At 40.9% G+C, this 12,695-nt stretch overlaps 1 protein-coding gene across 1 annotated transcript in view; it reads right to left on the bottom strand.

The window, feature by feature from the left end:
• ascc3 (activating signal cointegrator 1 complex subunit 3) overlaps positions 1-12,695 on the bottom strand; it is a gene marked incomplete at its 5' end in the record, with an annotated part of 89,702 nt that overhangs the window by 18,241 nt on the left and 58,766 nt on the right. Inside the window, 14 exons of the mRNA XM_083899055.1 lie at positions 443-592; positions 834-1,000; positions 1,547-1,632; positions 2,096-2,316; positions 2,824-2,992; positions 3,103-3,201; positions 4,325-4,479; positions 4,722-4,947; positions 6,279-6,455; positions 6,629-6,715; positions 7,035-7,199; positions 7,529-7,648; positions 8,026-8,250; positions 9,040-9,231. Coding sequence (XP_083755181.1) covers positions 443-592; positions 834-1,000; positions 1,547-1,632; positions 2,096-2,316; positions 2,824-2,992; positions 3,103-3,201; positions 4,325-4,479; positions 4,722-4,947; positions 6,279-6,455; positions 6,629-6,715; positions 7,035-7,199; positions 7,529-7,648; positions 8,026-8,250; positions 9,040-9,231 — 2,239 coding nt within the window. The remainder of the gene's footprint in view (positions 1-442; positions 593-833; positions 1,001-1,546; positions 1,633-2,095; positions 2,317-2,823; positions 2,993-3,102; positions 3,202-4,324; positions 4,480-4,721; positions 4,948-6,278; positions 6,456-6,628; positions 6,716-7,034; positions 7,200-7,528; positions 7,649-8,025; positions 8,251-9,039; positions 9,232-12,695) is intronic.

The raw sequence follows: 12,695 nt of genomic DNA, 5'->3' as shown, positions 1-12,695 counted from the left end.
TTAAAATACCTATTTGAGAAATTATTCCATGATTCCAATGATTCTCTGTGCTTCAAGTTGATAAGCCAACTCGTCCTTGTGTATTGCACGACATCCAATTACAGACTGTCCGCAATTACAGAGGAAAAACTACAACTTTACCACAGCGATCTGTTTATCGTATGTTGTTATTATTATTATATTTGATCAGACACAAAGAGGGAGACAACATAAGAACCACAAAACAATGGAGTTGGACACAATTTGTGGTTTCTGGACAGCTTGAAAGCAGCATTGTTCTCAGTACACAAAGCCAATCTGACAATTCCTGAAGCCAGGGAGCTTATGGACATGATGTCTCAGAAGGTCAGAAGGTTACAAGGAACAAACTGAAGCATTAAGAAAACAAAACAAATAGACATTATAATGTTCTAATATTTCAAGCAAAAGAAAGGGTGAATACAGACCTGTCCAATTCCCAGCCAGTCAGCAAGGTCTCTAGCATTGGCCAGAGCTGTGGACAGACCGACTACTCGCACAGACTTAGAGGTGTGAGAGGAGATGAAGTTGGTCCTGGACACAATGACCTCCAACACTGGACCTCGGTCTTCACCTGTAAACACAGGTGCACAGTCCAATCTGAACGTTTGTGGAAGAGACACAGTTTTTACACTGTAACACTTATTATCACTTAAATCTAAATGACACAATTTTTGCTTTGATCTGAGAGGGAAGCTGATATTATGAAATGCAAAAAACATTAATTAAACATTACAATAATATGCTGTCGGTGAAATAAGTTAAAGTACATGTTTAATATTCTATTTTAATTCAAGTTTGTAGTCGACTGTTACCCAGAAGGTGAATCTCGTCGATGATGAGAATGGCTACTTTCTGAACGTAGCTACGATTCTGCCAGCTTCTGCTCACTCCATCCCACTTCTCTGGAGTGGTGACGATGAGGTCGGCCTGTGCGATGGATTTCATATCCGGGGTCACGTCACCAGTCAGTTCCACCACTCTACAAACACACACAGACACAAAATTGTATTAAAGAATAATCATTCATTATTATCTTCAAGTTTCTTCATTATTTTCTTCACAAAGTTTTTTTTTTTTAAGTTACAAATTGTGCGGGTACTTAGCAAAAAGACAGAAAAAGCAAGGAATGCCTGAGGGATCCACTCCCATATAAAAGCAGATTATATTACTCCATACATTCTCATAAATTCTACCATCAGCTGTAATCAAGACAGTCAGAAACCTCATAATGAGGACAAGTGGAAATAATTTGCTGTGAAAAGCTTTGAAGTTTTTAATTTCTTCATAATTTTAAAACCAGACAGTGGTGTGCTTGAGATTGTGTAACTTAAGTTCTGCCAATGGTTTAATGTGTAGCAGCAGAAAAAAAGGGGTTGGTTGTAATTCAGGGCGAACAACAGGTAGTTCATCAGCAGCACAGCTTCTGTGCTGGGTTAGTCTGGTTTGATGGAAGGGCCAAGGTCGCCTGAAGAGCCTGTGAACATGTGACAGTGACGATCCCATTTGGTGATCCCATTTCACTTACTTCCTTCCGAGTTGTTCCTCAATTCTGACCTTCCAGTCCTCAATTCTTTCTCTAACCAGAGCTTTCAGAGGTGCGATGTATACCACCTGCACAAACGGCAAAAGAAAGAAAGACAAAGAAAGAAATCACTCAATGAAAAGACCACCTGTTACTAAGGTTAATTTTAAAGCTTGAAAGATTTCCACACAATTCAGAAAACAAAGTTTCAACATTAACACAGATATTATTTGGACATGATCTAAATTAGTGGCATTATACACAGCCGATTTTATGTATGCAAACATTTACGGTAAGTATATGAATGTACAACTCTTTCTCTGACAGGGGAACTGACATTTTTATCTGATAATTAACTTACCAACATACTTAATATTTACGATAAATTTGTGCTTGCTGGGTGATTTCCAAAGGACTGAATATATTCCAGTATTGTTTCTGGCCTTGAACACAACTTAATAATACCAACATGGACAAATATCCAAGACATCAACAAGTCAGGGTAATCCTTCAAATTTCAGTAGTAACACAGATGGAGTTGGCTAGTCAAACCTTAGCAGTTGGATATATGTTGAAGACTCGGAACATAGCCATCTCTGCTGCAATGGTTTTTCCAGAGCCTGTTGGCGCCCCCAGCAGGACGTTCGTGTCGGTGTGATACAATGTGTGGAAGATCTGAGTCTGGATTGGGTTGAAGTGGGTGAACTTGTACAGGCTCTCATACTGGTGGTTACCCAGGGCTGTTATCGGCAGTGGCTGCAGGTCCAGCAGCTCTGAGAGGAAAAGGGGAGAATATTAAACTCATTCATTTAATAGAAAATGAGTATGTGGCATCGGATCTAATGACATCTTCTGTGACCAATGAAAATCATACATTTAATCACATCTAAATGATTGACATATTATTCAAAAATCACTGCTAAATTATAGTCAGACTAACACTAACTGTGTCCAGTAGAAAAGGACACAGTAACAGGTTGAAACATTTCTAGGAGCAACCTTAACCAGCTGCAACAATTACATTTTTTATGCAGGATTATTAATCTAATCAAGTCAATTACACATTGCACTCAAAGGAAATACTTAGGATTTCAAATGCAATATCTTTACTTGTTCGGAGCATTTTTTCTATTTTCCTACAGGTTTGTATTTCAGTAAAGTATTCATTGTATAAACTGGAGTGGAATAGACATTAGACAGAAGGCTTAAGTATACCCACAGTAGGCAAACAGATTTAGAAGTACATCAATGATGTGTCAAAGTGTGAAGTGTGTGTGTACCAGTGTGTGGAGGGTGTCTCTCTGGTAAGATGAGGCTCTGGAAGTTGATGATGCAAACAGATTCAGCTCCAAGCCAGCGGTCAGACACTGCCTTGATGTAGTACTGCGAGGGCAAGGGCTCAAAGATGGGGATGGTGAAAACTATGTTCTGAGGCTCTTCTGTCACCACCTGGAGAGAGAGAGAGAAAGAGAACACATGTACAATAGTACACGTTAATCACAATGCTGTCCTCACGAAAAAACTAAGCTCAAAGTTGAAACAATAAAACAAAAACAAACCTGTTTCTTCTGCAGTAGGAAGTACTCAGAGTGGTAGATGTGATCGTTGATAGGATCCTCCACCCATAACCACCATGGCTCCCCCACTGACCCATGGACCTGAACCAAAGAGAAAGGATGTTTTATTAAATTACAATTCTTCATAATACACAACCATTAAAGACAAACAAATGGAAACCAGATCATATATACTATATATGTATAATATATATGACATATGTACTGTGAGTGGAGGTTGCATGCTTTCCTCATGTATGCACAGTTATAGAAATAGTTATACATAGTTGTGTTCACTGTAGACCTGATGAGCAGAGAGGAGAACATTTTTGAAGAAAGAAAAGAAACTGACAGGCCGATGTCACTGAGCAAACACTATGGATCAATGATAGCTGTCAGAAATTAAGCTAAATAAGGTGTAAGGCAGATTTCAACTTAAGAATTTCACTGACAACTTTAAGTATAATTGGAGTCAATTTGATCCATGACTTCAGTCTAAATATATTACAAAAAAGCCACATCATTGTGTTTTCTGTGGGTGTGTCTGCATTTGGCACGACCGACAACCATGCCTCTTCTACCTATTCCCACCAGGCTATTTGGAATTTAGGATATAAAAACACACACACTGTCAATTAGACACTCCAGCTGAATGAGTGTAGTGGTCAGTGTTCTGTTTCCTGGGTGCCATCAGGAAGGCAGCTCATGTGTCGGTACATGTGTCCTGGCTCTGCAGCTGGATCAGAGCTAAGCCAGCTAGTATTTTATTACCACTATCCCAAGATTGGAGCATGCATCACTAATTGGACATAAACATCCATCTTCATAAACAGCCTACAAGAATGAGTTTCCTATTCTGCTCGGACTCCGGGATGAACTCTGCAATAAGCCTCCCATGATTCCCGTCTGCTCTGTCTGCCCACCGAGGTGGAAGATGCTTGTGAGGTCTGTAGGTGTTCTGGGCTGACTAAGATTAAGATTAGATATACATTGGGCTTAATTAAGATAAGTATACAAGCAATGTTTACTGATTTGGTGGAGTGCTTATCTGGAGACAAGAGGAAGATTAACTTTTCATTGGCCTTCATCTTTAATGCATAAGAAGAAAAATGATAATGATTAAAGCAAAATCAATACTGCCTTTGCACCACTTGGTGCTTCGACCCTAATAATCATGTGGTCACATGTGACTCTTCACTGTACATCGTCATGTTCACATGTTCACCTGATCATTCCAGCGAAAGTCCGGCGTCACAAGGAGGCGGATACGCAGGACGGTGCGCGTGATTGGCTGGATACTGGCCTCCATCGTGATTGAGGGAATCTGATGAACGCATTGTTTGACCGCCAAGCCGATGTTGACATGGTGCAGCATGTGACCTGAGAACAACACAGGATGATCAAATCTGATCCAAGGGCAGCCTTTTAATGTGAAATGTCTGCTGAAGGAGTGTTGGAATAACTGACTAATTTCTACAGGTTTTGAACATGAGATCACTCCAAAATAAATGCCTGTCTTCTGTTGAGGACAAGCTCAAGCTAGTGTCTGAACATATAAGATGCATTTATATTTGATATAACATACATAAACAATGGTGATGCTGGGATTCACATATGTTTACCAATCTCATCCTTTCTCATTTCCTTCAGTTTGTCCACAGTGAGCTTCTTCTCTTCCAGGCGGTTCAGCACAATATGACTCAGGCTGGGGAACTGGCGAAGAGGGTGGGCGAAGCCCCACAATCGCTTGTCGATCACCTTACAGAGGGTGAGAAGTCGGTAGGTCATGGCCGGCCAGCGCTTCCTCAGAGCAATCTCAAACAAAGCCCTGACGATCCGAGCAGCATTCTGACAGGAGGATAAAAAAAGATATGCAGGATTAATATGAAACTCCTTCATCTGTTCAATTATTCTTCACAGCTTATACTCTGAGGGTCTCGAGTGAAGCCAGGTACATACACACTGGACAGGAGGGAAAAGTCACATAACTAAGTTGTTTTACCTGCAACAGAAGACACTTAGAACATGCTCAATACTATGGATCAATCACATGAGATCATGAGAAGCTCCCGTAGTCCAGGTTGGCCACAGCTGTGCACTGATGGATTACTTGTGTCAGTTCTGGAGGAGAGGTCCAATGGCAGAGTTACTTGCTGATAGATTGCTCAAATTTGCACGAGCTATGATTAATTAAGTCAGGTGCTGATGTGATCTGATTTTCCAGTGATGTCTGAACGCATTATTATTATTATTGGAGTTTATTCAAATAGGGCTGTGATGACAGCTGAGTGAGACTGTGAAATCTGAGTCTGAACTCCTGCTGCCTTCCACTGCAATAACTGCTACAACTGCACTACCAGGAAACACTGGAGACCAACTGTCAAACACTCCAGTTGAGTTCCAGCTGCTTCAGCATCAGTTCCTCGAACTTCTCAGTATTCATTCACGGAGACATCCTCCAGCTCCTCATTAGGTAGTGAAGCAGAGAAAGGACAGATTTGTTGATTGAGGTGTCTTCATTCAAAGATTGTCCCCCAGAGAGCATTGACAAGTTAATTTTAGCACTGACAGGTTAAGCTCACTGCTTCACCAGTTCTTTAAATGTGTTCTATTAAAGAGGCAGCAGACTGTCATATCTCTAGCGGCTCCAGGTATTTTCAATAATACATATGTAAAGACGTTCCAAGAAGGACACGGGTACTTTTCCTCAGAGACTGTGTTATAATAAGCCACGCAGCGGGAAAATGCGTAAAAGGCATGTTCATGCAACAGAACACTGTATATATGGGTTGGGTGAGGCGTGGTTTACTTTAGAATCAACCAGTCTGTAAAACTATGTTTGCATTTTACTGTAAAAACTGTATACCAGTACATAAGATTAATTATGTGGTTTATTTATCAAGTTTATTGTGGTTTTTAGCAAACAAATGAACTGCTCTATATCTAACAAGATGAGGTCTGTTGCCAGTGAAGTACCCAACAAAGGAACATCCGTTTCAAAACTAACTCTAATCACATTTGTTATGATATGTCCTTCATTTATAACATCAACGGCCATATCTATCATTTTGACTGATACCTGCTATTGGAAGCCTACAAAAAAATGTTTGTGAGTGCCACGCCCTTTTTGATTTAATTTACATGCACAAAGTGAAGCGTGTTTCGATTCTCTTCCTCACCTGTGCCACATATGACAGGTCTGAGATGAGCGAGAAGCTGTCGACCTCCCCTCGGCCAATGTACGTCTGCAGCAGGATGTTGACCTTGCCGTAGCCATTCTCTACACCGCCTGCAGCGGGCAGCTCACAGTTGTTGTAGAGCAACTGCTCCAGCTCCTCCATCTCCTCATCGCGAACCTACAACCACATACAGTATGATTAACATATTTCACCAACATCAGACAGGTTTTAGTGTTAATGTAGAGTAAATTCAAATAACAGTGAGACATTTCATTTCATTTAGACTACACAATGCAAATTATAGGGCTTAACTTAAGCCCTGACCTTCAGAACTGTAATGTCCTACTCACCTTTAACTGATCAAACTCCTCAGCCTTGGACACAATACTGAGGATATCGGCTTCCGTCTTCTGAGAGTTGAAAAGCTCATTGAACGTCTTTGGGGATGAAGGGAAACAAATAAAAGAAGACAATTAAAGAACATTGAGTCAAATTTGTGACCAACGCATACACATACAAATTTCATTTGTAATCAAGTTTACAATAATACAGGATAAGATACAGTATTTTCCCACTGGAATATCAAAAATGTGAACTTAACGAGTGATACAATACCAATTGAACTAATTCGCTTTTGTACATTTCTTCTTTTTTTGTGTATTACCTTATGACCTTTGCTTTTTTGTTTCAATCGCTTGGAAAAACATGCATATCTTATTCAGAGTAACGTCTAACTAGACGGGCGCATGATTCTACCTCTATGGTGTTGTATCTAATGTAGAAGTGGCTAGCGGTCCTGCCCAGATCAGTGGAGGCAAAGTAGCCAGTGCGCTCCTCAAAGCGGATCATCCGGGCCTTATCCAACTTCCTGCCAGCCTGCATCACCAGCTCCTTCCTGTACAGCTCCAAAGAGGGATCCATCTGAAACGATTATTCCAATATTTGACTTTGTATAAAGAACCTTCCGTACATTGCTTGAGACCTGTAATGATGTCTGGTTTTTGTCATCTCTACACATTGTTTTTTTTTTTTTTTAACTTTGCATGAAAAACACTATAATTCATAACAACAATTCATCCACAAACGTTTTATTATACATCAATCTTCAGGACTTACTTTCTTTAAGCATAGTTTGAAGGAGGTTTAAGTTTGGCTGTTTTCTTTGGCATTTTAATTATCAACATACTGATATGATCTTACTCCTGAGAGAACACAAACAGCAGAATAAGAGATAACACTTTTTTTTTAACCTGATAAGCCTTGTGGTTGATGCCATATACCAGTGGGTTGGCCCTCATGCGAACATAGAGGTATGTATAACTCAGCCACTTCACTGCCTCTTCTACATTGGTGACCGTCCCCAAAGCAACCTATATCAGGAGAGAAAAGAACAAACCCGACTCAGTCATGAATATCGCTGGTCTTTGCCACCATCTAGTGGACACTTGTGGAAATGCAGCATCAACAGAAATGCTCCTTTTTAGTTTAACAGTCCCTGTGACTCTCCGGTGGAGGATAAAGTGTTAGATAATGGATAGTTTAACAGTTTCAACATTCCCAAACAGCAAAGAGGATGATGCAACTTGCTCTAGTCAAATCAATCAGATTTTAAATCACAATCACATTCAACTAAAATACATCTATAGACATTCTTCTTCACTATTGTCTTCAATTTATTTTTAAATTGTGAAAATATGACGAAATTACTTATATCAGTCTTATCAAAGAACTACGAGTGAAGACTGACCTCAGCGTTCAGGTTGTCAGCCAGACTGTCCAGAAACTGACTCTCTATCGGGTTCTGCTGAGTCAGCAGAGTGAGATAGTGACTCAGCTTATCATGGGTGGTGATGATGGTGCCTTCGCCGTACTTGTCAAACTGGGGGCGACCTGCACGCCCGAAAATCTGCATGACGTCCAGGATGCCGAGATCCACCAGGGTGCCGCGCTTGGCATCGTAGATCTGAGTTCCCTGTTTTAGATAGAAGTGATAATAATTAATAAAAACAAGCATAATTCAAAGCTCTTGTGTTCAAATTCTGTTATCAAATCTGAAGAGCTTTCTGCGAGGACAACTCCAGGTTCACATAGCAACAGTTCTCTGTCAGCATAACTCACTCGTGTATCAGAAAACTGGAGATAATTCCTTGACATAAACTGCCGTCTCACTTCACTAATGTAGCTATTATGCTTCGACTTTTCCTCTGTCAGCTGCATTATACATTTGTGTAAAATCATTTAACATGGTTTGAATGTATCATGACATTTGTTAAAAGTTACACATTGCAGTTTTAAAATAAATGAAAATGACTATTTCTGTGGTTTCAGTTGCTGATTGGGGTATACGATGCGACTTAATAAAGTTTGATAGTTGATAAAAGTGCACCGGTATGCCAAATCTCTTGAACACACTCTGCAAAACTGCAGCTTGTTGAGTCATTTTCTCCCGTTTAAGTAATGCTTGTTAAAATTACAGTGACCAGCCAGGAAAATTGCTGAACCTTTTTAAAATAATGAAACTACAAAACATTATGAGGCAGTTTTTTTTTGAAGATTTAATCCCCCAGTGCACAAATTATTTAAAGCTCTTTCCTATAAAATGTGTTTGCTCCAGTGAAGACATTTTCTGACTAAGGACCTGACGCAACAGAAACATAAAACATTTGGCATGCCTCAAAGCGTAATACAGAGATTCTAGATCAGCTGCAAGCATTGCCCAAGAGAAACAAAATAAAATAGTAAGAGAAAGAAAATTTAAGACCTTGATGATAACTGCATGTGCCGGCAGGTTCACTCCCCAGGCCAGGGTGGCAGTGCAGACCAGAACCTTGAGGTGGCCTTTGGAGAACATACTTTCCATCAGACTTCGGTCAGCTCGCAGCATGCCAGCATGATGGATCCCAAAGCCTTCTGGGAACATCTCCTTCATCTGCTTGTTTCTGGAACGCTGGATCTAAACGAAGCAGTAAGAGAGGTTTGATTTCACAAAAAGGGAAGAAAACTGCATTGGAAGCAACCTGCACTCTTTGTGTGTGTGTATGTCTGTGGTTGTGTAAAGTTGGACGTAAGCCCAGACTCGATATTAATTGTAGAGAAACAGGCTGACTGAGGACCTGGGTCATTATTGCTGTTATTTTCCCCCAGATTAACACCAATAGAAAGGACATCCATTAATACATATAACATTATGCATAAGACACATGTAGAGTTGACTCAGACCTCTGACATGAATCCCAATACAAAATGCATTACCAGCCTATTAGGTTGGATTCTTACACACTGCCTGAAGCTTGAAGACTACACACAGTCAGTCAGATTGAGATATGTGCTGGTGACTGACAGCAGGGCTAGGACCTGGCTGAACTTCAGGGAAGTCATCATCACAAGGCTTTATCTCTCTCTCTGGGCATCTAAATGGAGGTCAGCACCCAGCATGCCTCTCCACCACAAAAAGAGAAAGCACATTACTACCGGCAGCTGCCTGCCTCATACACACACAGACACCGATTGTCTGGATTTAGATGCAAACCTTGTGGATGAAGGAGAAGCACTGGAACCCAACTCTACAAGATCTCCTGCTGTACAATAATTTGGTTTATCTAAAGGAAATCTAGGTTAATATAATAGATTACATCTATAAGTAGTCATAGTCGGTCTGAAAAGTGAAATGAAAAAAGTGCCTTAAACCTGTACTCTCGTACAAACCAATTGCTGTGGGTTGTATGATTTCTATTAGACAAGTTGCCGTTGATACTTTAGTGTCAGACGATGTTAGACAATATTTCACCAAAGTTAGGTAGGGTGTTTAGGCAGTGCCAAGCCAGTTGAGATACACAATCTCTCTGGCATTGTTCTGGGTACACCCCAGGGTCTCCTGCCAGTTAGACATGCCAGTAAGATCTCCAACAGATGGAAGGAGGAATCCTAATCAGATGGATTAGAACTCCCTCAACTGACTCCTTTCAGTGCAATCACAGCTCTACTCTGAGCTACTTATCCTGTCTCTGTAGCTGAGCTCAGCCAACCTACAGAGAAAACTCATTTCATCTGCTGGTATATGCAATCTCATTCTCTCTAGCACAGCACAAAGCTCATGACCTGATCATTACAGGTGAGGGTTTGCCTTCCAGCTTAGCTCCCTCCTCACCAAATCAGTCCAGTGCAGTGCCAGTGCAGCACCTGATGTGCTGACAACAGTAAAGCAATTTTGTGTTATTGCTTCCTAAAACTGCTTCTAAACCAAAGTCACAAAAATGTGTACAATGAGGTTTTATTGCTCATATCATTACTTTGAACTTTGCTCACGACAGCAGATACTCACTCAGACTCACTCAAGTCCAGAAATTTGCTTTGCTCTTTAGTCAGGCATTTGTGGAGATGACCAGATGTGCAAGTGAACGTATATGTTCGAAAGTTTGATATGCACCGATTGTGTGACTGGAGTATTCAGCAAAGGGGCACATCACAGAACTTGGACTCTCTTACGTTTGCGGTCATTGAAGACCAAAAAGGAAGGTAGCTTCATTGTAGATGAAACATGAGGTCATTAACTGTCGTGTGTCCCCATCATTCATTTGATGCGTGATGCAGATCCGGTGCATTAATTTGTCGTCCTTGTTGGTTTCACTCTCCGGCAACACTGAGTCACATTTTCATTCTATTGGGTTATGAAACCACAATCAGCTGGCATGTGGCATGAAGTTGGATGCACTAGTGCCGGTTTAAGCAACTGAGCTGTTTCTGGATTCCTACGTGTGAGTGTTGCTAATTTCATTTTTAGAGTCAGTATGAATTAAATCTTTGTGGGAATTCACACATTACACATTGTTTAACATTATTGGAAGCCTTTTATATAAAATCTACCAAGATATTCTTCGGCATCTTCTACACAGATCGAGCATAATCTTTCATGACTGCACTGGTGATTTAGATGAGTATTTGTTATTCTGTTAGCCTTCCACTTCTAGCTCCTTACTTAGAACAGCGATTTATTCAGATGACAGCTCCAAACGCATGATGCAACAGAGGAGAAAGTAAAACCTGCTCTACTGTCTGAAGCCATACATGTTTGAAAATGAGTGCAGGCTGTGGCCTGGTGAGAGTCATTGGGGCCAGGCTGTGCACTGTGCTGCTGGGATCCATGTGAGCAGGGAAAGGTAGGTAATTGAAATGCTATGGTAGAGGCTTTACTTTGAGGTGTCAGACTGTGTTACAGCCATGCTTCCAGCCTCTAATCTAAGGTGAGTTAGCGCTGATGTCTGCTGTGCCTTGGCTGTATCTGAGATGGCAGTGACCTAAGCTCCTGATCAGGTCCCATTAGACCCCACCGCTCGCTACTGCTACTGCTGCTGCTGCTGCTGCAGAGCTCGCTCTTTCCACAGACAGCCTGCTGCCAGCTCCACTTACTGTCTATCAAAGTTGTGACTACAGAAAAGACATCAGCACCAGAGCTGCAATAATTTATAAATCAGAAGTCCCTTTTTTTTAATATTCTGTAAATACAACTAGGTGTAAGTAAGTGGTTTTACATTTTTGACAATTTAAATTGAGCACACTATCACCAATCCTTTGAAAAATTGCATACATGAATAAAATAAAAGCATATTTTTTGAGCACATCACAGCTTCATAGCTGAGATTTAAAAGAGTGAAATCACGCCTGGTTTTGGCAAATGATACGATGGCGAAGAGTGACCAACGGATGACCTCCGTCTCAGAACACCGCCAACACTGACTCTCACGAGCACCACAGCTCGTCATTTATGCTGTGTTGATGATAGAGAGTGGCTAATTGTTGCTCATTTAGTGGCCCTTGATAGTCATAATGTTCAAAGAGGCTGACTGCTAATGGCAGATAGACAGCAGAGAGTGGGAGGATGAGTTTCCACTCACTCCCACTGTAATCCACTTTTCTACCACAATCTGCCTCTTTTTCTCAACATCCCTTTCCGTTTCAGCTCCATGTGAGAGGTATATTCACTAAAATCACCGCTTTACTGATTTAACTGTTGCCTGTGCTTATGAGAACTAAATGTGGGACATTTTTGGCAGTTCTTTTAAATGTATCTGTTGTTGTCAAAAGAGATGTATAAGAGACATATGTACCTGCTATGAGCCATCTATCTATCTATCTATCTATCTATCTATCTATCTATCTATCTATCTATCTATCTATCTATCTATCTATCTATCTATCTATAAAGCTAGTTGCGTCTGTGTGTCTGTCTGCGACAGGCGTATCTAGCTGACCGTTAGTCACTTTCGCTGATTTATCACGCTACACCAGGCAGGCAGTGGCTCATCAGCAGTAGCTGCGCTGTCTGGAGCAGGGAGGTGGGAGTGAAGAGGTTGTCCTCATGGTGGGTGAGACATTTTCACACGGTTCACCGCAGAACATGGTGGTATACCGAAACAACGA

The sequence above is a fragment of the Microchirus variegatus genome, assembly GCF_963457635.1.
Source record: "Microchirus variegatus genome assembly, chromosome: 1".
NCBI classification, from domain to species: Eukaryota; Metazoa; Chordata; class Actinopteri; order Pleuronectiformes; family Soleidae; genus Microchirus; species Microchirus variegatus.
Note: the sequence above shows the minus strand (reverse complement) of the source record. Positions and strands in the feature narration are given on the sequence as shown.